Here is a 27,884-nt window from a genome sequence, read left to right as displayed (position 1 = left end):
TGGAGACATCGGAACAATTTTCTTTTTTCTTAATTGGAATTACCTTAACTTGTTTCCATATCGACGGAAATTTAGACGTGGTTATGATTTTATTGAATAAATGTTTGAAAAGTGAGATTGCCAACGGTAAAATAATTTTAATAAATTTTATTGAAATATTGTCTAGCCCCACAGCATTAGACTTAATGTCAAAAACTGCATTTACAATATGGAAATCATCAATTTCATGAAAAACGAAGCCGTTCGAGTTTCTTGCATAATTTTGCATAGGTTGACTGTCGAAACTGAAATTTGAAGAAAAATAATCGTTGATCTCGTTCGAAGAAGCGTCACAAATATTGTCACTTGTTCTGTCTTTTGAAAGTCCTAGTTTTTTAACATTTTTCCGTAGTTGCTTATCAGATAAATTGGTGTTAATGCAACGTTTCTCATAATCTTCCTTCGCCTTTCTAATCATGAAGGTGACTTTATTTCTAGTACGTTTATACTGTATTAAATTATCAGCTGTCTTGAATCTTAACCAATGTTTGTATGCAATATTTCTAGAGATTATCGCTCGCTCAATGTCGACATTAAACCACGGATTTTTCTTAACTTTAGCTTTCCTCAATGGTATGTAATTATCGTGTAAAAATGTTAACCTATCATTTAGAAATTCTAGGAGCAGATCAGGATCATTCAGTGAAAAATAATCATCCCAATTTTGCCTGTTGAAAGCTTCTTGCAAAGCAGTTGCATTAAAGTGAGTGTAATCTCGATAATAAACATCTGAATTTATCATAGGTGAGTCTATATTTAGCGACACAAATATCATGTCGTGGTGCGATACACCAGGCATGGATAATTAACCATACTTTAGCACAGTGAAGAGAATTGTCAGACAAAAGAGGCTCAAAACAAGCAACAAAGAAGGCGCGACGATAAACTCTTTATCCCTACTGGTAACAGATAATGACATGATCTCGATTTTTTTTGTTGCAGACAAAACGGAAGCTGAATTTGTTGCGTACTTTTCAACTCGTGAATAATCAATTATTACTAACCCAAAGTCGAAATTGTTTGGTGATAGATCTTCAACAGAGTTGCAGTGTTTACCGACTTGAAGTTACCGTTCGAAAATCGCAATGCAATGCTTAAAAATATCTAAACTCGTGGTGTACGATGTTTATCCTATTATTTTCAAGTTGGGACAAACTTATGTCGCATTGGGTGGATTGTCGCAACAAATACAGATTGCGACATTGTCATTATTGTTGCGCGATGGCTAAATTTTGATTCACTGCTTTAGCACTTTACTTGGCGAATCTGTTAAACAAAGATCTAACAAAGAGCATCCCGTTTGATGAAAATAGGTGGGTTCATTGTTGATGCAAGTATACGACATGCTGGAAATAATATCATTTAACCGTTTCTTTCGACTATTATTCTTTAGAAGATCAACATTGAAATCACCAATAAAAAAGGTACATTCATATTTAACAGTGAATTCATCAAAATGATGAAGCAATGTATTCAAGCAGTCCAACTCCGGGGGATTGTAATATACTGCTAGCATAAATTTATCATTGCCACTTCCAATATCTAAACACATGAATTCGGTTGATCGAGCACCACTGTTATCCGACATTTGCAAAATCCGGCAAACTAAGTTTTTCCGGACGTATACGCCAATCCCTCCTCCGTGCCTATTGCGATCGTTTCTGAAAAAGTTGTAGCCATCCATAGCAATGGTCTTGTTTTCAATAGAAGCGTCCAACCATGTCTCTGTCATACAGATTATGTCCAACTTGCATTCCAAAAAGTTCAGTTTCAATTCATTGAACTTTGTGAATCGTCGAGACGTCAAACTCTGAACATTTATATGGCCAATATTCAGATTATTAGAATCTAAAGCAGACCTCAAAACAGCTCTAGGAATAAGAGAACTTGTGGAAGCATTGAAACCACTCACGTCAGCCAGCATTGATAAAAAAGGAAATTTGGATCAAGCGAGTATTCGAATCCCAACATGAACAACATGAAAAAGTATGATCTACCAGGAACAACAAACTAATATTATAAACTAACATTATTAAAGAACTACTATTCCATAGTGCAGACAAGTGGCATTTGATATAAAAAAGCAGTATTCCAACAGCAACGGACCAATATCAAGCAGCAAAGAACAGCAAACAATAGCAGGCACCCAACAGCAACAGCAGCAGCTCCGAAACCCAGCAGCAACCCCAGGCCCGATACTTTCAGGAAGGAATCATGGATATAGTGGGATAGGATCAGAAGGAGCTTAATGAGTTGACGAGGAAAGGTAACAAAATAGAATAAAAAAAAAGACTTTCAGGAGCGGTTTGGATACAAAGGAGTATAAAGGATGTGAATCACGGACTAAAATGGGAAGGAGATAGAAATCTATTTGGATAGGTACGATTTAAGCAGCATCAATTTGTCCAGACTGTTTACTGCGATGGTCTCATTTGTCTTATGGGAAACCAATCCATTCCTTGTGAAGACCTTGTATAACGACCCTTCGTTCCGCAGCATGATAACAGCCTTCAATATTCGTCTGGTGATTGGAGACAATCGTTCATTCACTTAAACACGACCGTGTCCGCCTAAACCAATGTGATGCAGTGCCAAAGATCTGGTGATAAGATACTTATTGAAGAATTCGTTTCGCAATCCACGGAAAGCAAATTGGCAGAGAATAGGTGGCGATATTCCAGGCCGCAAAGGATGCTTGTAGAGTCGTCTCAGATGCACCATCGACTCCGATATTTCCCCTGCGCCAATACTGCGAGCAATACTGCGGTAAATATAATGCAGATCCTCATCTCGATGATATGGGATGCCCGTGATGACAAGGTCTTGAGCTTTCTCCACCCGATCCAGTTTCTCCAACTTGTCCCAATTTGCAGAGCAAGCGTCGTTAACCGTCCTAGTTAGATTGTCCACACTAGCGTTGCAATCCTTCTTCTATTTATTTATTATTTATTTATTTATTTTTAACTTTTAATTTTGTAAGAGGGGAAAAGCCCCTTTGAGTGATTTCCAAATTTACTGCAATCCTTCTTCAAAGCATCCATGTGTTGCTGAAGACGTCCGATACGATCATCGAGGCTGGTCACATAGGATTCAAGCATTACTTCCAGTTTATGTGTTAGACTGGAAAACATTCGGTGTATCTCGTTCCACAAAGTATCCAATTGTCCATCGCAGCTCCTTTTGTTGTTGTTTGGTGAGCATTCAGATTGTGCATGATTGTTTTGACTCATAGTGTCAACAAGAAATTATAGCACACAAATTATAGCACGGGTATAGTGACAGAGCAATAACGTAGAAAAACTTCTGAAGGGATGTTTGTCGGAAAAGCAATCAGGCGAAAAAACGATTTATAACCATTTTAATGGACATATAGCAATGGTTTTTCACTATACCCGAAAATAAGCGATTCTTGTCAACTTGGATAACTATGCTGTTGGAATTTTCAGACCCATAGTAATGAGTAGCCAACACTTGTAACTGCACCAACAGAATCTATCACTCGATTGCACTCATCCCTTCAGAAACTTCATGATTAACAAAAATTTTAATCATGATTAATCATTGATGATTAAAATTCCAATTTTGGTGATTATTGATTATGATTAATGAATAATTTGATTTTTAGGGTGATTAAAGATTTATGATTAATGATTAAAATTGGTTTTATCTGTGATTATTGATTATGATTAATGATTAAAAATGGCTCATTGATTAAAAATCATGATTAATCATGATTAATCAATCATAAAAAACTGGAAATGATTAAAATATATTTATTGTTTAACATGTTTTTGAAATTTCAAAAGTAAAAGGTAACTCAATCCGGGAGATTTTTGAAAAAAGAATCATAAATTATATTATTAAGAACAGCATTTGAACCAATTGAATTTGGATCATATATTTCATTTTTGGTGATGAATGATTAATGATTGATTAATATTTTTTTTCTTATGATTATGATTACTGATTAATGATTAGATTTAAAAAACAGTGTGATTAAGATTAATGATTAATGATTAAATAAGATTTTTTTTTGTGATTATGATTAATGATTTTGATTAATCTTAATCATAAATCATTAATCATGATTAAATTTATGATTAATCATTAACGCTCTGCTTAGGAGTCTTGCAGAAGTACCTTCGGTGTGCTCTCCTGGAAATCCAAAAAATCCTATGAAATTCGCGAAAATTTGCAGACACATTCCCAAAGAAATTGCCGGGAAAATTTCAAATGGTCTTAGAGCTTTCAAAGCACTTCTAGAGAAATTCCTGATGAAAATAGTTAGGTTTAGAAATTTGCCGAATCCAATCTCACAAAAAATTGTTAAAATATATTCTATAAAAATTTCCACAAACATTCACAAAAAAAAATCGAAGAAATTCTCAAAGAATTTTCCGATATCATCAAAGGAACTTCTGAAGAAAATTTAGAAATAATTCCTTAAGTAATTGCACTTACAGAAATTTTAAAGAATAACCAGAGATTTTTTTTTCAAAGAAATTCCCGAAGGAAATCTCTAAGAAAATTGCCGAATAAATTTTCAAAGGAATTACCGAAGAAGTTCCTAAAGTATTAATAGAAGTTGCCAAGATTTCTGAAGGATTTGCTGATAAAATTCCCAAATAATTGTTCAATACAAATAACATCGGAAATGTCAAAGGTGTTCCGAAATCATCTGCTGCAGGAATTCCTTACATAATTACTGAAGAAATCTAGAAGAAATTGTCTAAAGAATTTTTGTTTAAATTATGAAAGCAATTTATAAAAGAATTTTCGAAGGAGTTTTCGAAGGAATTGGCTTCTTTAACGATGTTGAGATAATTGGATATTCTGAATCTGCATGTCAAACTGAGCTGAAATCCAAATTTTCATGAATTTTGGAGCCCGGGAACCAATTTAAAAATCAATTTGAAGTTTGAATGGGAGCAATTTGTCGAATCACCCCTCGTCGCAGTTTGTACTGGGCGGAGCTGTCAGGCAGTTGCCCAGCTGTCAAAAGGTGATTTCAAAAAATCTCTTTGAAATTGATTTTAGGTACCAAAGTAAGGTTCTAAAAATCTAAAAAAAATCATAGTGGCTCAGAAAAAGGTGCTCTTTCGTATAAAATCAAAAAATCAATACATTTTTCTTAGTTTAAAATCCCAATTGGTGAAGAAATACCAAATAGCATAGATAATAAATGTCCAAAAAATCGACGAAAATCCGAAAAAAAGTAGAATGACTTGCCGAAGACATTTCCAAAAAAAAATGTGAGGAGTTTCCCAGAGTCAATGTCGAATTAATTACCAAAGGCTTCACTAAAAGAATTCGTAAAGGAATTACCTGAAGAGTACTTGGAGAATTTGAAAAAAAAAACAAATATCAATCGAATTGCTAACATTAACAAAACATCGCTCGAAAGAATACTAAAAAATTGGCGAAGGAACTCCCGAGAAAACATTTCAAAAGCTTTGCCAATGAAATAAAAAAGTCAAATAAACTCCTAGTGGAATTGCCAAAGAAATTTCCAAAGTAATTTCCGATGAAATTTTCATACCAAAAATGCAAATATGTATCCTGATTTTGCAATTTCAAGTATTTATAACTCTTACAATGCCGCAAAAGTTCAGCTTATTGGACGCAGTGGCTTAATTTCCACAACAGGGGATTTGTTCTTGAAAATTATTTTATACGAGTTGCATGCAATAAACAAAGAGGATGTCACGATGAATGCAAGTTACACGCAAATTTGTGGATATTTTATAGTTTAAAAGATTTACACTTCTAATAATTGCTCTGAAAATGTATTCTTAATCAATGTATTCAATCCACAAAGCAAAGGGGTTGTGATGATTGTAAAGTTCAAACTGAAAATACAAATTCCATGTATTATACGTAATCAAGTTATCAAGCTCTCAAACCTCACATGGCGAGGAGAGTGTTAAGTCAGTAAAGGTTCGGATTTTTCAAAAAATAAACTGTTCTTTAAAATATAGCGCGTTTACATTTTCGGGCTAATTTGTTCCGCGACGCAGTATATCATTGCACTAAGAAATTGAGGGTGGACCGGTATTTATTTTTTACAAAAAAAAAGCAAAACAACCTGGAAGCCACTGGCACCCCCCAGGCACCCCCTAGGAAAAAATCCTAGATACGCCAATGGTTTTATTCCAACTTCCTCCAGTGTCTCATACTTGGGATCCCAGGGTTTTCTCCTGGAATTCCAGACGGGTTTGGTGGTCTAGTGTCTACCGCTTCTGATTCGTATGCAGAAGGTCCTGGGTTCAATCCCTGGCCCGTTTTTTTCTCCTACCTTGTATCTTTTCAAATACTCTCTCCATCATTTCAACTTTCAACGTTTCCCTTCCTTCTAAATTTAACAGCACAATGTCAATCTATCAACTAATGTCTACGAGTTATGCAATCCAAGCGACTTGTGCCCCATTATCTTTATCAGTAATAAATACACAAATCTATCGCCTTACGCCTGGCATCCACGCACCAATGTGTGAACCCTATACCAACCGTATCCCACCAACACTCCGACATCTGCTGACGCAGAAGTATAATCGGTATGATGTGGATACAAACGATTGCAGTCATCATTTTCTTCCCCTTACCCACATCGACCTGCAACCTGACGTGGCAGGCGCCATTGTCGCCTAAAAATAGAAGATCACCAAGCCTCACACACTGATGATGCCCGCTAGTCCCCGGCTGATATCTCATTGGTTCCTTGTGTGAGTCTAGCTGGTCTGGCAATACTGCAGTAACATCTACGAGCGGTCAATCAAGCTCAAGCTAATCAAGATTCCTTCAGGAGTTCTGCCAGGATTTTTTTTCAAAAATCTCTCCCGGGATTCTTTCAGATTCCTCTAGGATATTCAAAAGGAGACCATTATGTATTCTTCCAGGGACCACTTCCAGATTTTTAGGGATTTCGTCGGGGAATGTTGGCGAGAATTTTTTATGGATTCTTCTTAAAATTCCTTTAGGGATTTCTCCTGGGATTCCTTACTTTATTTCTTCATTTAATTTTTCTGGTATTCTTCTAAGGATTTCTCACGGGATACCTCCCGGCATTATTTCAAGTATTCCTCCCGATATTTATTCAGGTATTTCTTCAGAGATTCCTCCCGCGATTTCTTTGTTGATTTTTCACGGATTTTCTTATGGAATTTTGTTCAGGATTCTTTCAGAGCTTTCTCCCGAGATTCTTTCAGGGAAACTTTCTGAGATTCTTTTATTTGATGTTTTCACAAGAAATCCTTTTAGAATTCATTCATGATTCCTTTCGTTCGGGATTCCTTCGTTTGTTTCTTCTGGGATTCTTTCCGGGAGTCCTCCAGGATTATCCTAGAGATTCCTCTTGAGATTATTTCATGGATTACTTTAGGATTGCTTCAGGGATTTCTTCTGGTATTCCATCTGAACTCTTTTAGGGATTTTCCCGGTATTTTTCCGGTAGATTCCGCCTGAAAATAATAACGTGATTCTTGTGAGGGTTACCCCAGGGGGGGTGGGTGGCTTTAGGGGTTTATTTGGGTTATTCGATAGTGTACCGAGCCATGTATCATGGCTCGATACTCTGAGCCATGTTGTCTTGTATCTATACGGATCAGAATGTAATGATAGTAGGTATAAAAGTTGCACTGAAAAAGCTCGAAAACATAATTGATTACAAATGTTGATAGCATAGAAAAACAGACGTAACACTGCCATAATGTGCATCGACCACGTTTTTAACCATTACTTTAAATCTTCATAGTTGCGTCCTCCACAACCAGAGGCGCGTGCATCGTTGCGTTTGACGTTTCATACTAGCGCCTTCTGTTGATGTTTTGCACAACGCAGTGTTTCGTGCAACTTGTTCACCAGGTGTAGGAGGGTTAAGGTAGTGTGAACTGGACGATGCATTTTTATGAAAAGGGCTTGTTCACAAATGTCATAACGCTGGAGGGGGTGGGTGGGTGTCCTTCGTGGTGTTGCCCCTCGAACAAAATAAAAATTTCCCCATATAAACAATGTTACGAAGGGGTGGGTGGGTGTTGAAAACGATCAATTTTAGCGTTATGACATTTGTTAATGAACCCAAAGGGTTACGTCTGTCTGTGTTGGTAAGCCTTTTTCAGAATTGCTCCAGACTTTCCGGCCCAATAGGGTACTGCATTGTATTGATTTTGTATGGTATTTTGACGATTCTTGACAAGGCCAAGTTTACATATTTTCTGTAAGAGTGAAAGAGAAGGAGAGAATAAATATCATACAGTGTCCAATACTTCTAAAATACACGTTAATGTGAATTCAATCAAATATTATATAGTCATCCATTTTTCTCCCTTTCTATTGTTCTACCATTGCAGCAAGGACCACAAGATGGCCCTGATACAGCTCAGCTCGATCGAGGAGGCCGTGTGCGCACTGATCAAGATGCACAACTACCAGCTCTCGGAATCGAACCATCTGCGTGTCAGTTTTTCCAAATCCAACATCTAAATGTGTGTGTGCGCGAGATTCTGGTGCACCCAAATATATCCCAGGCACACATACCCACACACCCGCATCAACCAGTTTAATAGTAGTAGTGTCCAGCACCACCACCACCACCACCACCAACCGTCACCGATCTAGTGTTTAGAGTTCATCATCAATCATCATTATTTCGTTTGTTTAGAGGTTAGAATTTAAGGAAGAACCCCCCATAGGAATTTGCTCTCAGTCCCTCAACACAGATACATACACCGAACCGAAACGCTGGTTTGATTTAGGATGTGGGAATGGACTACTGACTGTACTGAATCAGTAGGAAGTTCACATACTCACAACTCACACACACACCTACAGAGACAGAAACCCGTAAACAAAGAGCAACCCAATGCGAGCAGATGAGACTGATGGATCGATTTCGAAGAAGTGGGATATGAGGAACTAGCGCGTTGTTACAGAGAGCGGAACGAAAATGAGGGTTTGGAGAGGGAATGGAATGGAGACAGGTCGAGTTCGTCGTCATCTCTTACACTCACACACACAAACACAATCATACTAGAACGTACCACCACTACTATATGAAAATGAAGAATCAAAGCTACCCACTAGTACTACTATACTTTTAAAAAAAATCTACACACCTTTTCTCAGTAGTTGTTGTACACCGCAAAAGAAGAAGAAAAAGACGTTTGCTGCGCCATTGCTCTGATTGAAATCCGATTACACACAAATGCGCGTTGACACACCGAAATGGGGCTTGGCCAAAAAGCACATAGACACACATACTGATGAATCCTACACTGAAACAAAAAGAAAAAAAACAAATGTAAATTGAAAAATGTGTAATCTTTTTACCTTAGAACAAGAAGATGATAACAAGAAGCGTTAAATGGGAACAAATTATACCTATAACAAAACAAAAAAAAAACTAGAAGAAAACTAAACTTATCAGTTCAGAGTAAAAAAAACAGGTGTAGAAAAATGTAATGGGAAGATTTAAGTAGGTGGTGTGACACAGAGACTAAAGAAAGGAGGAGAAAAAAAGCTGTAGCAAAATGTATTTAAGTGTACATCCCCCCCTCTGTGAAAAAAAAAGAAACAATGGAAGCAGAAGTAGTTGAATTTTCCAATGCGTGTTGAATCAAAACAAACAACCTAATTCTAGCGGAGAGCAGATCTGATCATCTTTTTGAATAGTATCAATTTAATAAACGAAGAAAAAAAACAAGGAGAATCAAAGAGCGCGAGAATGGAGCGAGACGCGAGCGAGCGAGCGCGCGCGCAATCATTCGCATTTTACTTCCAGTTTTCTCTCAGTTAGTACTACACTCTTAAACTAAAAACCTAGCTAAAACGGCTACATTTATAACAAATTTACGATTACACTACTTTTATACCTTTATGAAAAGCAACAATGGCAAACTATATTCTTTAAAAAGTATATGTGAACAAAGATAAAACTAAAATGTGAATTATGAATCTTGGTGGCTGGTTTTTAATTTTTACCTATTTGTGTTAGATTTTACCTATTTTTAGCCCTATACTATGACGATGGTGTACACACACCTTAATTAGTCTATATACTTCCCCTAGCTATTGTTTATTGAATGCAATCACACTCACTCGCACACCGGAAGAGGATGAAACGCCGACTTGAAAGTTCTATAACGGCTGACTTTTTTCTTTCTTCTCTCGGTGTGCACGTTTACAAGTATGGCGACGATCTGTTACAAACACATAGAAGAAAGAGAGAGAGAGAGCGAGAGCGAAAGCAAGAGAGAGTGTGCGTGAAAGAGCAAGACCGAAAGCGAAGCAACGCTAGCAGTCGTAGGAGTATGACAAGAAGAGGAGTTCGAGGGAACTCGAAGGAAAACAATTACACTACTGTATTATTAACAGATAGTTAGAGTCTAGTTTATGGAATATTTTTTTTTTATTTTTACAATTTATTATATTTAAATTTACGAAACAACAGAGAACAGGAGAAGAAGAAGCAGCTCGGAAATAATGCAAAGCAAGCGCAGAGGAAAGCGAAACGACGAATAATTTCCAGTATTGTTTAATTGTAGAATTGTTATTACTGTTTGGGCGTGGTTTGTAAAGTGGGCGGGGCCTAGCCTACTGAGTCGAGTAGGCGGGATTGAAGAGTCTCGCGTGACGAGACTCGAGCTAGGAAAGAGACAGGTTATATTTGTTCATAGGGTGTCAGCCCCGCCCGTCACAACCCCCGACTATCGACCGTTATTTACACTCTCAGTCTAAGTTGTAGTTATTTATACCGAGACACATTTACAATAGAGCTTTAGTGTGTAAGCAAGGCAGGGCGGGGAAGAAGAGGTAGAACCGGGTGAGATTCGTTTTGTGTCTGTCTTAGTTGCAATAGTTTCCGCCGCAGGGCCGCCAGGGAGTCCGCAGGGCTGACCGACCGCCCGCGTGGACGTGGCCGAGGGCAAAGAATCTCAGGTATAGAATTGTTCACCCCGGGCGCACGCGCGCGTGCGAATGGCGACGACGTTTTAGGCGGGTACGAAGGGCCTCGCGGCGGGCGCAAACATCGTGATTGTGATTGTCGAATCATTTATTAGTAGGACGATAGTTGTGTAAATCTTTAAGGGTTATTATTATTGCTCGAACGTGGTTTTGGGAATTGGAGAGGAAACGGAGGTATGGAATTGATGCCCCCTCCTTCAGAAAAGCAGCCGAAGATCGCTTCCTGCCTCCGGGAAATATGTGATTTGCTTTGTGATCATTTGCCAAATAGAATGCGCGTGTGTGTTATGAAACAAACGAGAATAACAAAATAAAAACACGGACAAAATTTGCTGGAAAACTTCTAAATTTCCCACTATCGATGCGTTTTCTCCCTCCTGCTATCACTTTTTTTTTCGAAATATCGCGTGAAATGATTTTCACTGAGGTTCATTGATAATCTCAGCAAAGCCCAACTGATAATCAGTTGACATTTGCAAGGAAATTGCTGAATGTCATTCAGTTATCAGACATGTTTGGTTCAAAATTAAATTTTGCTTTGAAATTCGAAAATCGATCTGCGAAACAAATTTACAGTGTACCTTCTGAGTTTGTCGTTTTTTGATGTGTTCAGTCGCGTAACTAGATGTCGCACTCGCACACAGTAGGCGGGCGGTATTTTCCCATCCCGCCCGCCAGTCGGCGCGCTCTTTCCCCTCGTCGAAAGTGAGACAAAAACTCGTGTGTCAAATGAAACAGGTATATTAGAGAGCACGTTCGTTGTTAATGGCGGCGGTGCGTGGTGAGAGAAAATCAATCATATTTTGTAATGATGGCGAAAAAACCACAAACACACACACACAAATACACTGCTGAAAACAATCATTCGAGTGCGTGACCGTGAGAGCGATAGACGCGAGAGCGAGAATGCCAGAGAGCGAGCGAGACAATTCATCAGAGGAGGAAGGCCGAAGAACAATGGAAATGGTGTACTCTCACGCACGCGGACCGAAACCGACAACAAAAAAAAAAGAAACCTAGTGACAGAGATAGTAGGCGTTGCATTTTTTGAGCTTATCGAAGAAAATCAGAGCGAAGTAGGCGGAGGACACTTAGACAGACACGTAGTCCTACGTCAAAACAATCGGTTAATTATATATTGGAAGAATCTGAGAGAGAGCGAAACAAAGCATTGGAAAAGCCGGAAGAAATCATAGTAAAATTAAACTATAAAAAGTGGTGATTAAATCATTAAAACAGTTTTTTATGATTATTATAATAAACAAAGGTATATTAAAAACTATATATTTAGAATATTAATCTACATTAAAAACAAGGAATCAGAACACAAGTGTAATGCAGAGAACGCGGGGTGATCCAAATTCAAAAAAGAAACGTAGAAATAAATGGGTAAATACAAAAGCTAGGAACAATTGAACAAAAATATTTACACACACATACATACAGAATGACGTGAGAGGTGAGAGCAAAGGTGACAGCAGTTTACACAGAAGAAGTAAAAAACACGTGGTGACACAAGTGAAAATCATACGAACCCGGAGCCCGCCGCCGTTGCCCGCCTGTCATCGTGTGGCGAGGGACGTTTGGGCCAAAAAACGCAAGGGCAAGCTAGCTGACAGCTGACAGAGGGAGAGACAGAGAAATTCGAATAATGAATATGAGAAATCTCGACAATCAGATGATGTTATATTTTAGCGATAAATCTTTAATCTTCAATCTCTATTATTATATACTATTGTGAATGGAACAAAATAAAAACAAACTACAGAAACAAACAAGGAAAGACGTGAACATTTTCTTATTGAACACTCACACTTACAACACACCAACACCCACACAAGCCAATGAAAACAACGGCAGAGGGGTGCGACACAAAATAATTCGAAATATCCCGCCTCTGATGCGGATTATCCCGCCAAAGCATCCAAGTAATCCGATGCTCTGGTTCAGGTTTGCTGGGATTTTTCAGTTCGAGTTCTCTTGTGTCACACCCCTTCTCGTTTGACAGTTGGGAGATTCAATACACGCTAAAGTGAAATCAACCAAGCGTCACACATAGATACCCACACACCCACACAACTGCAAAATGAATCAAGTAAATGGATATCAACTATAGAAAACTATCTTATTAGCTATGTACTAGTAGAGCGCCGGCGTTTGAACAAGGCGCAGGCAAAAATCGTTGACACATAACCCTCTTCTTTACTCGTAGCTGTTCACACCCCTTCTAAAGGAGCTGGAGAAACACGTATCTATTAATTTTGCTTCAATTTTTTTATTTGCACACGCACACACAAAGTTACACCCACATATATGCTATCTACTAACTGTTAAGACAACACAAACACCCATACACCTTAACACACAAACAGACCACAGCCCACACGCTAAATTCGAACTGCACCCCTTTCAAACTTCTTCTTAGTTGTTAGAAATGTAAAGAAAAAAATGAATCACAAACCAACGCGCGTGTACGAAGAAACAGAAGAACAGATCGCTAAGGACAGGCAGGGACAGAGCCAGACAAAAATAAAAACCAAGAAATAAAGAGAGGGAATTAAAGAGATTTCAAAAGAAAACCGAAACACACTAAACTGGAAACGATCAAAACTCGTGTTATCGATGCTAGCCAAAAGATATGTCGTTAGTAGGGAAAGATGTTTTTTTTTTCTATTAGTTAAAGTAAACTAAGTAAATGCCAGAGACAAGAAGTGAACACACTGGAACTGTTTATTTAGTGTTAAATCTATAAGTAGTGTTGTTACACTGTAAAACATAACGTAAACAAAACCAACAAAAAATGCAAAACAAAATGACAACCGGACAGTGAACGCACCCTTCCCCCCAGTGCGTGAAATTCTCTTTTCGCTGTAAATCTTCCCGACTATTTTTTTTTGTTTTCTGATAACCAGGAACGGCAGCAACCTCTTTCGTTGTTTGACGTTTACCTTTCTCATGTTTACACTCTCAATGATACTAAAGCAAACTCTCACATACTATCTTGAGAATGCGAAAAACTATCATCCGCGTCCCTGAATTGCTCTGCGAACAGTGATGGAACAAGTGGATCTATCAACCTATCATTGTATGACAAAAACAAACACACACACACATCCAACACGCTAAACAAAAACCACACACACACACACGCAAAGTAATTTAAAAAATATGCAAAAACGCAAACAAAAAAAACTTATATCAATGTATTTGAACTCTAATCGATTAAGAGAGAGAGAGACACACACACAGGAAGAAAGAGAGAAAGCGAGAGCGAGACAGCGCCAGCTGTCTCAATGATGATGATAATGATGTTCGTTCGTACTACTACGTTTATGAAACACAAAACAAAAAATTCCAATCCTTGTAGCAAAGAAAAAAAGAAAAATGAAAAACTAAACAGAAAATCTATAGAATCGAGAAAAAAGCTGTGAGAAAAGGAGTTTTTCTTGATTATTACCTATATCTATTATTACTATTATTATTATTATTTTTGAACCTCTTATCCTGTAAGGCGCCCGAGATGTGCATTTGTGGCAACTGGAGAAAAAACAAAATAAAAACGAAACTATTATTGCAATAATACATCCTAAACTCTAATTATTTTTCTTAAGTTTAGAACCCTAGCAGCTAAGCGCGCGTTTAAGAAACTCCTTATATGCTTATTTTTAGTTATGATCCCCCCCCCCTTTTGCTCCACTATAAATAGTTTCCCTCAATGCTTAAGATTATAGTTTACGTGGTTCGTTCGTGGTCGCGGCTTCCCACCCCATCACAGACATCTTGGTAAGGTGGGAACCCCTCGCCGCAACAAGCGAACAACATCGATTCAGTATTCAATTTTTGTGTTTCTTTTTACGCTTTTCCCTCGAGAATCACTATCAGGAAGCGAGAGTGAGGCAGAGAGAGAAAGAAAAGGTCGCTTTCGTGCACTGCTGCTACAGCTTACTACACACACACGCGCGCGCTAAGAATATGCTATTATTACACGCGGTTATCGTTAGGAATCTTTATCCAATCTTCGTAGGAGAAATGACACCCACACATTCAAACGGATAATCCATCCCGTAAAGGGAAGTGTGTCAAACTTATATCCAAGTTCTACTTTTATTCATTCTATCACTACTATTGCTGCTACTACTACTATTTCTATCACTACTACTACTACTACTTCTACTATCACTACTATAACTCTTATGCTATCACTAACTACTATTACAACTACTTATTGCTAAAATTGCAAAAAAACGAAGGTTTTCTAAAACTACTTTACAACAACTTAGAATGATGCACCATTTCCGATCGGTAGAAGACGCACATACACACAAACATACCTACGTAGGGAACCAAGAAGAAGAAAAAAACCCGACTTCGGGACATGACACTTTTCCCCCTTTGCGCCCTAGCCCTCTGTTAGAACCGTGGATCGTCATTTGCGAAACAAAACACTTACTATTCGTACTCTACTCTTTTTTCAAATCTTTTATGTTGAAAATTGATTGCACTAAGGTTAGGGGTGAACAATTCGACACCTAACAGGTGTTAAGAAGTGAACAGCGGAGTCCATGGAATAAGTTAGAATTATGAGGAAATTTAAGGTTTCTTTCTGTCCTCAAAATCGCATTAGATTGGAGTCGCACAGGTGTGGAATTGTTACCCACTTTTCGATGATTTGTGTCTTCAAAATGTGAATCTCTTCTCAGCATACAACTTACTCATACCAGATCAGGGGTGTTTAGGGGTAAACAACTCGATACCTACACAGACATCGATTTCGAGATGTACAGCAAAACATTTACAGGTGGAAGAAGTCTTGAGTTTGTTGAAACACCTTGAAGGTCTATCGCCTTCTGTCATGTGGTACAACAGAATCGATCCCAAAAATCATTAAAATTTATTTGGAAAATGCAGAAAAGTTCTCATTTGGTTGGCAGTTATGGCATACGCTACTAGCCTCTCTCAAGCGTCAATGAAGATTTAACGGACAGGTGTGGAATTGTGTCCTCCAAATCATAGAAATCACTGAATGAAGCGTAATCACAAAGAGCTCACTTCAAACTGTGTGCTAAGTTTCGCTTCTTGATAAGTCTTAATCTTGAAAGGACGTCTACCATCTGTCCTCAAAATCACATCAGATTGCTTCGGACAGGTATGGAATTGTTCCCCACTTCTTAATGATTCTAAATGTATGTCTATGATGCATGTTTTGACATCTTCTAAAATGTGACGTGATTCATGCTACAGGTGAATCCCTTTAACCAGCTCGGGATGTATAAGAGTGGAATAACTCGATACCTACAAGAGTAGATTTCGAGATGTACAGTTCAACGCCTACAGGTGGAAGTTCTGTGAAACACGTTAGAGATCGTATCATTTTCGGTCAAGAGGCGGAATCGTTCCCATTTGGTTGAAAGCTACGTACGTCATACGCCAAGGAGCTACAATTGGGTTTTTAAATTAAGAAAAATGTATCGATTTTTTGATTTTATACGAAAGAGCACCTTTTTCTGAGCCACTATGATTTTTTTTCATATTTTTAGCACTTTATTTTGGTACCTAAAATCAATTTCAAAGAGATTTTTTGAAATCACCTTTTGACAGCTGGGTAACGGTTTGACAGCTCCACCCAGTACAAAATGCGATGAGGGGTGATTCGACAAATCGCTCCCATACAAACTTCGCACCAAAATTAATGAAAATTTGGATTTCGGCTCAGTTTCGCATGCAGATTCAGAATATGGAATTATCTCAACACCGCTAAAGAAGCCAATTCACTAGAATGAGATTCAATTAAACACCGCTGATCTTAAAAATCAACGAATGGCGATTGAATGGATAGGTATAGAATTGTGTCCACCAAACCGAAGAAATCACTGAATGAGACATGATCACAAATAAGGTTCTTCTGGCAATGCTATGGAAAGTTTTGCGCCTTAACGTTAATCTTCATACTTCAACTAAGGGTCTGTGTCAATTGGCGAATTAAAATTAATTTTCACTTAAATTTGACAGTTCAACACTTAAACTTGACAGTTCTCCTAAGGAAATAATTATCGAACTGTCAAGTTTAGGTGAAAATTAATTTTAATTCGCCAATTGACACAGATTCTGAAAGCTTAGAGCAAACAAGTTTTATGGAAGACTAGTCCTCCGACATCTTAAGAAATTATAACTGAATTGTAAGAAATCAATTTTGATTGAATTTACAATTACCGTGAGGAACTCTAAGGTCTTCCATCTGTCCTCCAATTTGCATTTGATTGATCCGAACAAGCTGTGGAATCATCCCCAGCGTTTCGTTCTCGATTTATGTCTTCAAAACGGAAATCTTCTAAAACGAGGGGTGTTTCATTCTTTTGATAAAGCACTCAATTCAGTTCTGGGTTTTTAGGAGGTGAACAACAAGCATCAATTTCTAGGTGCACAGCTTAACTCCCACAGGTGGAAGGAGTTCTGTGAAGCACGTTGGAAGTCTTTCATCCGTCATGGGGTAGAACAAACCCGGTCCTAAAACCACTAAATTTCTTTGGAAAGAGGTGGAATCCTTCCAATTCAGGTTGAAAGTCACGGCATATGCCATGGAGGAGCAATCCACTAGAGTGAGATTCGATTTTCAGCATCGCTTCTCTCAAAACTCAACGAAGATTTAATGGACAGGTGTAGAATTGTGCCCTCCAAATCACATAGATCACTGAATGAGACATGGTCACAAAGAAGTGTGGCAAGTTTTGATTCTTGACAAGTATAATCTTGAAAGGACGAACTCTCTAAAGAGAACACTGTTGGAAAGAAAGACAAATCCTCCGAAATTTCATAACGGACACGCAAGTAATCTCAATTTTGTGATGAATACGGAGGGCTGTACAGCTCAATACCTACAGGTTGATCTTGAAAAGATACATGGAGAGCTGTGCAAGTCAAGTGGAAAATTGTGAAGCGACTCCAAGGATCACTGGCATAATCCCAAATGGGAAAAATGAGATTCGATCTCTACAGTGAAATCACTTCAAATTCTGTTACTTTCAAGCAGGAAGCTGTTCAATTGTACATTCAAAGCCTATGTCATTCGATAAGATAAACACACACTCTGAGTTGATCCTGAATGGGAAATACATAGGTATATATAATTGTAAACTTCAAACCTCCAAAGCTACCGGAAGAGTCCCTGTATGATTTCGAATTCTCATATCCAGGGGTGCTCATATACTTTTTCTTACAATTTCACGGTCAACACTGGGCGCCTACTGTAAGCGTTGTTGTATGAAATCGTACTTCGTGCAACCTGTTCACCAGATGGCAGTGACCAGGTGTAGAATCATGTGCCACCTTAAGCCTTCAAGGTTACTAAATGTGATACTGAGATGGTTCCAGATCAAGAAGTAAGGTTCAAGACATTTTAAATCAAGTCACTTTTAAAGAGGTGTAAAACTGTCCCCAAAGCTACTAAAGGCCAATGGTGCGTTGTGAATCTATTGGTTTCGTCACTGAGATGGTCCTAGATGTAGAAGTGTTATCATCTCATTGTATGGGATTCATTCCAATCCCGCAGGGTAAGATCCTGTTCAACATTTGCACCAGATGGTGGTAGCTTGTAGTCGTTATTTTCGAAGAAATCGTACTAGTTGTTACGTTTTGGCTTTCAAGGTCCCTGAATGAGTGACGAACCATCTCGGTGATTGGATGCAGAAGTGAGGTTCAATGAAGTTATCGATCAAGAACCAAGAGATACGGATAAAGAATTATTCTCCTGAAGCCGCTAATTTATATTCCTCCACTTGATTTGTGTCTTCAAAACGCAAATCTACCAAAATAAGGCACGTTTCATCACGCAATTCAGTTTAAGGATGAACAACTCGATAGCTACAGGCATCCATTTCGTAATATACAGCTCAATACCTGCAGGTGGAAGAAGTGACGAGTTCTGCGAAAGACACCCACTGTCTGTCGTATTTGCGTCAAAAACCCACTTGTTTTAAGAGGTGGAATCATTTCCATTTGAAAGTAACGTCATAAGCCATGGAAGTACAATTCACCTACTTACAATGATGTTTGAATCAACCGCTTATTTCGAAAGTCCATGAAAATTGTCTATACCACTGGACAGGTGTAGAATTGTGTCCTCTATACCACCTTCATTAAGACACGAGTCAGATGAAGCGAATAAAGAATAAATAAATAAATAAATAAATAAATAAATAGAAAACACTGAATCTAGATCTGCACCCAATAATTTCAGTCTGGGCGATTCTACGTCCACTGGATAAGATCTACTTGGATGTTGTGGTTGTAATGGAGATCTTTGTCAATATCGTGTGGAATCGCACAAGCATTGGACGGTAAGATAGAAGAACACGGTCTCCTATGTATAAATTATTACTCAAGAAGATATATTTCAATGAACAAATGCAGAATTGACCATGTTATCAATATTTGAGAAAAAAAAACTATGATGTTATTGCGAAGATGCCAACTGTTTAGACTCCTGCGCGAAAATAAGTTGCGTGAATTTTTCTTGCGTGGGCCCACAGATATAAAAACAGACCACGTACGGGTGAATAGTTACCGCTGCGTTGTTGAGTGCTCCATTAGCTATAGTTTTGCATTATTAACATTTATAATGCGTCTTCGCTGAAAATAAGCCTTATCATTTTTTCGCACCGGAATCTATAAAACTCAGCAAAAGGGCAATAGATAGGTGCAGAATTGAGTACGTCAAGCGCAAACCTGTGACGCCACTTCAAGAATCATTGTCATAATCCCAGATGTAGGAATGAAATGTGATGCCCTTTGAGCAAAATAACCGTAAATTAGATTACTTTAGGGCAGGATGATGATGATTTACTGTAGTCACTGAAATGATCCTGAATGTGAAGTAGGTGTAGAATCATGTACCGTCTCAAGCCTTCAAGGTCACTTGAGGTACTGAGATGGTCTTGAAAGTGGAAGTGAGGTCCAATGAAGACTCTCTCAAAGAGATATCGGTGAAGAATCATTCTCTCGAAACCTTTGGAGTCGAGTCCTGCAATTTGAATCGACAAAGGGCAAGTCCCAGCGGTCGTCCTTGATCTAACTGCAATCATTTGATCCGGAGCCATTCTAGGTTTACTGAACAAGATCTAACTGGGTTTTACAACGAAGATCTTCGCGAATATCGTGTAGAATCGGACAATTGGACGAAAAGATAGAAGATTACCGCGTTTAGTTATCGCTGAAGAAGGTATCTTTCAATAATCAGATGTAGAATTGATCATGTCATCAACATTTGAGGAAAACCCATAAGGAGATAGGAATCACTCGAAATCAGGCTACTTTTGAGTAGGAAGATGATGATTTGTACATTGAAAACCTAAGTCCCTTGATGAGTCACTGAAATGATGATCTCAAAGGTGAAATAGGTATGGAATCATGCACTACAAACCTTCAAACCCATCGAAGGGGTTACTGTTCATCGAATGGCGGTAGTTTGAAGGAATCGTTCCTATTAATATGCCTGTGATAAGGTGTAGAATCATGTTCTGCTTCAAGCCTTCAAGGAATGAGTGACTAAGATAGTTCTGGATGAGGAACTGATGTTCAAGCGTCATGGATATGACACTGAGATGATCTTAGATATAGAAGTGTTATCATTTCATAGGTAGTTATTCCAAGTACACAGAGTTAGATCACGTACATGTTCACTAGATGGAGTTAGTTTGAACTGAGCGATAAATTTTCGAAGAAATCGTTATAGTTGTTACGTGTTTGACCAGATGTAGCCTCAGGCCTTCTAGTTCAATAAAGTTTCTTTCAAAGAGAAACAGGTGAAGAATTGTTTCCCTGAAACCGCTGGAGTCGAGTTCTGCAATTTGCAAAGGGTAAGTCCCAGATCGTCTTAGATCTAACAGCAACCATTTGATTCGGAGTCATTCTGATTCAACTGGACCAGATCTACCTGGGTGTTACAATGGAGATTTTCGCCAGTATCGTGTAGAATCGGCCAAGAATTGAACGAAAAGGTAGAAGATGACCGTGTTAAGCTGTCGTTCGAGACGATATAGACAATAGGAATCACTCAAAATCAGGCTACTTTTGAGCAGAAAAATGATGATTTGTAAATTCAAACCATGAGTCGCTTGATGAGCCACTGAGATAATTTTGAAAGTGAAATAGGTAGAGAATTAGGTACTTCAAGCCTTCAAACCCATCGAATGGGTCACTGAGATTGTTTTGAAGATCTCGCATTCAGGAGCGCTCTTATTGTTTACATTACGGTTAAACGTTCAACACTAGCTCCTTTCAGTAAGCGTTGTCGTACTTCGCGCAACATGTTCACAAGATGGCGGTAGTTCGAAGAAATCGTTCCAGTTGTTACGTCTGTGACCCAAGGTGTAGAATCATGTGCCTCCTCAAGCTTTCAAGATTTCAGAATGAGTATGGTGGATGAGATGGTTCTGGGTTAAGTGATGTTCAAGCGTCACTCTATCGTCCCAAAATCAAGTTGCCTTGAAGGAGATATATATGTAGAATTGTCCCCAAAGCTACTGGAATGAAATGGTGCGTTGCGAACCTCTTGGTTGTGTCACTGAGATGGTCTTAGATGTAGAAATGTTAACATTTCATTGTATGGGAGCCATTCCAAGCACACATGGCAAAATGCTGACCAGATGGCGGTAGTTTGACCTTGAGCTTTACATTTTCAAAGCCATCGCTCTAGTTGTTACATCTTTGAGCAGGTGTAGAACCATGTACCTCAGGCCTTCAAGGTATTTCGCTCATTTAGAAGTATAGTCTTCAAACCATTTACAGGTGTAGAATTGTTCACCGGAAAAAAGTAAGTTACTTGACCAACATTTACCTCCGGAAAATACCTCATCTCAGAAACGGCCCCTGATGAAGAAGTGAGGTTCGGTTGAACCTCAAGTAGACAGGTGTGAAATTGAACCCCACCGGCTCAAATCCTCTTACCATTACGCAAGTATTCGATTTCCCAATGAAGAAGTTTTGTTCGATTCAGGTGTAGAGCATTCTAAACCGTCAAGGTATCTGAATAAGTTACTGCGATAGTTCTGAATAAAGAAGTAAGATTCAATCAAGTTTCTTTTGAAGATATACAGGTAAAGAATTGTTCTTTCGAAACCGCTGGAGTCGAGTCCTACAATTCGAACCGGCAGAGGACAAGTCACAGCAATTGCCCTAGATCTACCAGCAATCATTTGATTCAGAGCCATTCTAGGAGCCACTGGACAAAATCTACCCAGGTAACTAGTTCAAAAAATATACGAAAAGGCAGAAGATTACCGTATTCTTAAGAACATATCTCCCAATTAACAGGTGCAAAATTGTTCCCTCAAAAATGTTTCATCTTCGATTCAAAAAGAAGCCTCTCTAAACTGTGAGGAGTATCCTCCCGAGACTCTGAAGAGAATTTTCTAAGGACTCTAAGGAGAATGAATTTTATGAAGAGAACACTTCGGGGTTCTGAGAAAAATCATTTCCGGATTCTGAAAAGAATCCTCTTCGGATTCTGACAAGAATTCCTTAAGGATTTTGAGGATAATTATTTTAGGATTCTGAGGAGAATCCTCTCAGAATTGTGAAGAGAATCCTCTCAGGATTCTGAGTACAATCCTACCAAAAATCGTAGTAATTCTCAGGATTCTGAGGAGAATCATCTTAGGACTCTGAAGAAAATCCTTTCAAGATTTTGAGGAGAATCCTCTCAAGATTCTGAGGAGAATCCTCTCAGGATTCTGTGGAAAATTCACTCAATATTCTGAAGAGAATCCTGTAAGGATTATGAGGTGAATCCTCTCAGGATTCTGAAGAAAATTCTCTCAGGATTCTGAGAAGAATCCTCTTCGAATTCTGAAAAGAATCCTCTTCGGATTCTGAGAAAAATCCTCTTCGGATTCAGAGAAGAATCCTCTTCGGATTTTGAAAAGAGTCCTCTCCATATTCTGAGAAGAATCCTTTCTAGATTCTGGGGAGAATCTTCTAAGAATTCTGAGGGGAATCCTTCCAGGATTCTGAGGAGAATTCTCTACGGATTCTGAGGAGAATCCCCTCAGGATGATGAGAATCCTCTTAAGATTTTGAACAGAAATCAGGATTCTGAGGGGAATCCTCTCCAGATTATGAGGAAAATCCTCTCAGGATTCTGAGGAGAATCGTTTAAGGATTCTGAGGAGAATCTGTTTATGCTCTCTGGATTATAAGGAGAATCCTCTCAGGAGTTTGAGGAGAATCCTCTCAAGATTGGATAAGTGTAGAATTTCATATCGTCATTATGCCTTTATATAACCTTTGACAGTTAGGTGAGGAACAGATCGCTTTAATCGGTATTCTTTCCTCGGATCCAATATTCAAGAACAATAAATCGAAATCTCATAGTCTACGGGTTCACTTTTTATTCTATTCTTATGAAATTCCATTGAAGGATTGCCAATTTCATCGACACATTAGGTGTGGAATTGTTCACCTTTTACTTTCAAGCAATCTTCAACAGAAATACACATTTTCTACGCTACTTGAAAGGCACATTTTCAACTTTCTTACTTTCCACCTAAAAAGTCTATAAACAAAACAAAATTTCACCAATTTCAACGAAAAGAATGAAAAAAGTTCGTCGCAAATGTATCGCTCTTTTGTCGTAAAACCACTTTCTCACAAACATTCACATACGAAAGCACTCACTCATACAGACACCGGCAGCGAGGCACACACACACTAGCAAAGAAAATCTAGAGAATAGACAAAACAAAAATGCGAATCAAAAAAAACGAAACGTAACAAATCAAATAGACGAATAGACGCGTATAAAGTGAAAAGAAACCCCGAAACAAAATGTGTCTCCAAGATAGCCAAAATGACAAAATTGTAAGTAACCCCTTTGACAACAGCGTCACAGTTAGGCAACGCTAGGCTGTACCAATTATATAATTGTGTTTAGAAGAGACCTAAAGAAAGACAAAAAAAGCAGTAGTTTATTGTTTTTGTTTCCCTTTTTTGTCAATTCTATAGAGATCAAAGAGTAAATCGACAAGAGTCAATTGATGCCACCTATAGGTACCGTTGCACCGACCGACATACAGATGGCGGCACTGATTTGAGTTTGAAAGTTCTAAAACAAAATGGCGGAAAACTGAGTGACCGTTGATTCTCGCGAAACGACCAAATCGGTTAGATAGTATGGGAAAAAGGCGTGGGCGGTTAAGGGGAAAACTGAATGGTGACCGCGTCGCGTTTTTTGAGATGAAGATGGAGTTAATAGTTGTGATTTTTATTGTTAGACAAAAGGGAAAGCGGAAGATGTTTGAGGGTGTAGAACACAATTCGGCATCGGGAAAAGATCAAGCTTCCACGTTTATTAGATTGTTATTTTGATGAAATCTTTCTGACTTGTTTTCCGTGATACTGATTAGTTTTTTAGGTTAGAAATTGGGTTAAGATAAAATTGGAGCAATTCCCAAACCGAGTGCAATATTTCAAATCGTAATGGACTTTTCTTTGTATTTCCGTTTCTTCGTGTGTTAGTTGAGATTCGTTGACAGACGGCTGTCAACGGCGGGGAAGCTTGATCTACCAGCCGGTGTCGAATTGGTGTCCTCCAGAACGCTGTACCGAACACGATTTTACGGGGATAAATACACATTGCCAAGAGCTAGTAGCACCCTAAGTGTAATAGAAACTTATTGTTGGCTGTTTTTGTGCGGAAAATGCAGAAAATTCACATGAAATATCCATATCATTGACGTTTGACACTTACGGACAAAGGCCAGGTGTGGAATTGTTCACCCCTTCGGGTAAATGGTTTGATTTGTTTTTGTTTGCACTCACACATACACATTAACGCAGAATGACGCATATATTGATATCAAGGCCTACTCAGCGTAAGCGAAACTAGGAAAAAACGACAGATCAAAACCCCATCAGCATCATGAAGCGATACACACTCTAATCAGTAAAAGGAGAGAAATAAGAACAATTCCAGTGTTTAACAAACCAAAACAAATAAAAATAGATAAATGTTTACAATTTAAGACACTCAACCAACACAAAACAGATCAATCACAGGCGTTCAAGAAGCATACATATGATTGTGAATTTTTTGATTGCAAACTTTTACACAAACAATAAACCGAATTAACTGCAGAGTAAAACAAAAGAGATCAACAGGTGTTATATTTGAGACTTTAGCGTTAAATTGACAAAATCTGCGGCGGCGGAGTACCGTCGCATCAGAGAAAGCGATTGTTCATATTATACTTAACATGTAGGGAAAGGTACCATTAGAGAAAATCTTCAATCGCTACCACATAGGAATTACTCCTCCTCAAAGAAATCTTAAAAAAATAAACACTCGATAAAATGACAACTTGAATTCGGAACAGTTTCCCATATCAATCTATTCTTTCTTCCTTCCTACCATACTGGCAACACTGCGCTCTAAAAATCGACAACCCTGCGCTTCGGTATAGCATTTCAATTTCTAACGGTAACGGAACGGTAACCTTCTGTGCTTGTTGATCTTCCTCTATTTCCCATTCGAAAACACATCAATTTTACCACCACATAGGCCCACGAGTGCACACATATCAAAAAATCTAAAACAACACATTTCCCAAACAACGCTACTCACCCCACAAGCTCTAAGCACCTTTTTCTTCTTCTATCGCTGGCTGAGCTGGCTGACTAAAGCTGCGCTTCACGATGTTCGTTCCTATTTACTTCTCTTCCACATTCTAACCACTTGTTCTCTGGATCCGTGTATTCATCTGAAAACAGAAAAGAAAAATCAAAACTATAAAAAACAAGTTAAGTCAAAACAAAGAGAGCTTTAATCGAAGAAAAAGGCAACCAACCAAAAAGGGAAGAGTAACATAGAAGAACAAACATTAAAAGACATTAAACAAGCCCTAAAACTATACGCAAAATGCAAACAAGAAGAATTGAGAGTAGTAGGAACAAAGAAACAACAAAAAAACGTGGGTAGAGATAGCGAAAAAAACACTTACATACACATACAAAAGAAAACACTAGAGTATAGCCAAAAAAGTAAAAAGTCTCGCGACCGACTGGAGTTGGCAGCGAGAGGCGAGAGAACACTCTCCACAACTAATCTTCTCAAAGAAGAACAAAAAAAAACAAACAAAACAAGAGAGAACAAGAGAGATTATGAAATATTATGTTGTAGGTAAACTAAAATATATTATTGAAGGAAATTGTACTTTTACGATTTAGAGGGTAGAATTGAAAGTGGAAGCGAGATTGAGAGAAACTCTCATCTGACCGGGAAGAACCAGTTACACACACGCAGAAAATAACACACACACAATCAAAAATAGAGGAAGCCGTTAGTAAATTGAATGTGACTACACTGAACAGAATCAAAGCAGAACGCAGCAAATTAAAGGAACAAATTGACATTCATTTAGTGAATGAGATGTGTAATAGCTGAATAAAACGCAGAATCAGTAGCTTAAAACCAGGATAGAAACAAAAGAAGAAAAAACTAAGCGAAACCAATCATGGAGGGAAGAAAGTGATAGACACGGTTGCACAATTGGCCAAACTAGAAGAAAATTGTGGAAACAAATGAGATTAGGAAAGAGATGCACACCTACCATCAACTAAAATCCAAAGTCAATCAAGACAAATATAAAAGGGGGCAGGAGAGGAAACGAAACTACACCTAAAATCAAGAACACAACAACAAAAAAAGCAAAGCAAAGCGACAAGACACACACACGCTCTCAAACAAGCAGAAACAATCATAAAAAGAAAAACAAGCAAACAACCAAACGAGAAAATCTCGATAATCAGAAAGCGCAGCGCAGTTCAGAAAACATCAGCAAAAAAGAAAGCAAAGCGCCGTCGACATTGAACGACAAGAAGCGCAGCCGGAAAACCATAGGAAAAACAAAAGAACACAATTGCTAAAAAAAGGGAAACATGAAAAGGAGGAATGTGTAAGAGGGAGAGTATATATTATATATTAATGATTAAAAGGTAAAAAGAAAACAAAAATATGGCTACGATTTTGTCGTTTTATAATAAAAAAAAACATTTAAATAAAATTTAAAAAACAAGTACATTATACACATAAAAAGGAATAAAAATTGTAAAAAAAAACTTTCCGGTTTTTGCCTTGTGTTGAAACGTATCCGAACAGGTGTCCTTTGTAACATAGCGGATATTCTGCAGGAGTCCGCGTCATCGCAGCAAACGTCTTTAGAAAACCCCTTCGTAGTGGACGTTGGATATCTGCAAAACATTTCAAAATTCTCAGCACTAACCCCACTAGCAAGGTTGCAACCATTCATTTGCAAAAATTTACATTCATTTGCTTTTATCTCAGTTCAGAAGCATACTATCGAAAAACAATGTATGGATGAATTTAACCTTGTAGTTTTATATGAAAGTTTGCCGAATAACATTGGGGTCGCACACGCATTCCAAAGTCGTGAGCGAGCTGTGAAGGCAACTTTCCACAGCGTGAATGAAATTTATATTCACCGCGTGGAGAGTTGCCTTCACAGATCGCTCACGACTTTGGTATACGTTTGCGACCCCAATGTTATTCGGCAAACTTTCAGATAAAACTACAAGGTTAAATTCATCCATACATTGTTTTTCGATAGCATGCTTCTGAACTGAGATAATAGCAAATGAATGTAAATTTTTGCAAATGAATGGTTGCAACCTTGCCCACTAGGCCTATCTCTGTCTCTATCCGCAATAATGTACTTCGTCTTTGTCAAGTTCATCATCAAGCAAATCTTCGCTGCGCCCTCCCTGACCCTCTTGAGAGAACCGTGGCTTCTTCTACTGCCCTACGATCGATGATGATTAGATCAATATCTTCTGCAAAGCCGAGGATCCGAACACTTGATTTTGATCCATTCAGCCCA

General features: G+C 38.3%; 1 protein-coding gene across 9 annotated transcripts in view; it reads left to right on the top strand.

Annotated features, from left to right (window-relative positions):
- The window catches only part of LOC109400406 (polypyrimidine tract-binding protein 2), a 1,522,650-nt gene extending 1,496,104 nt beyond the window's left edge, over positions 1–26,546 (top strand). For all 9 annotated transcript variants that reach the window (XM_062846598.1, XM_062846603.1, XM_062846594.1 and 6 more), the window contains one exon: positions 8,385–26,546. In XM_062846598.1, coding sequence (XP_062702582.1) covers positions 8,385–8,517 — 133 coding nt within the window. In that variant the 3' untranslated portion in view covers positions 8,518–26,546. The remainder of the gene's footprint in view (positions 1–8,384) is intronic.
- The last annotated feature ends 1,338 nt before the right edge of the window (positions 26,547–27,884 follow it).

Source organism: Aedes albopictus, chromosome 1, assembly GCF_035046485.1.
Source record: "Aedes albopictus strain Foshan chromosome 1, AalbF5, whole genome shotgun sequence".
NCBI classification, from domain to species: Eukaryota; Metazoa; Arthropoda; class Insecta; order Diptera; family Culicidae; genus Aedes; species Aedes albopictus.
This window is presented reverse-complemented; position numbering and strand designations above follow the sequence as displayed.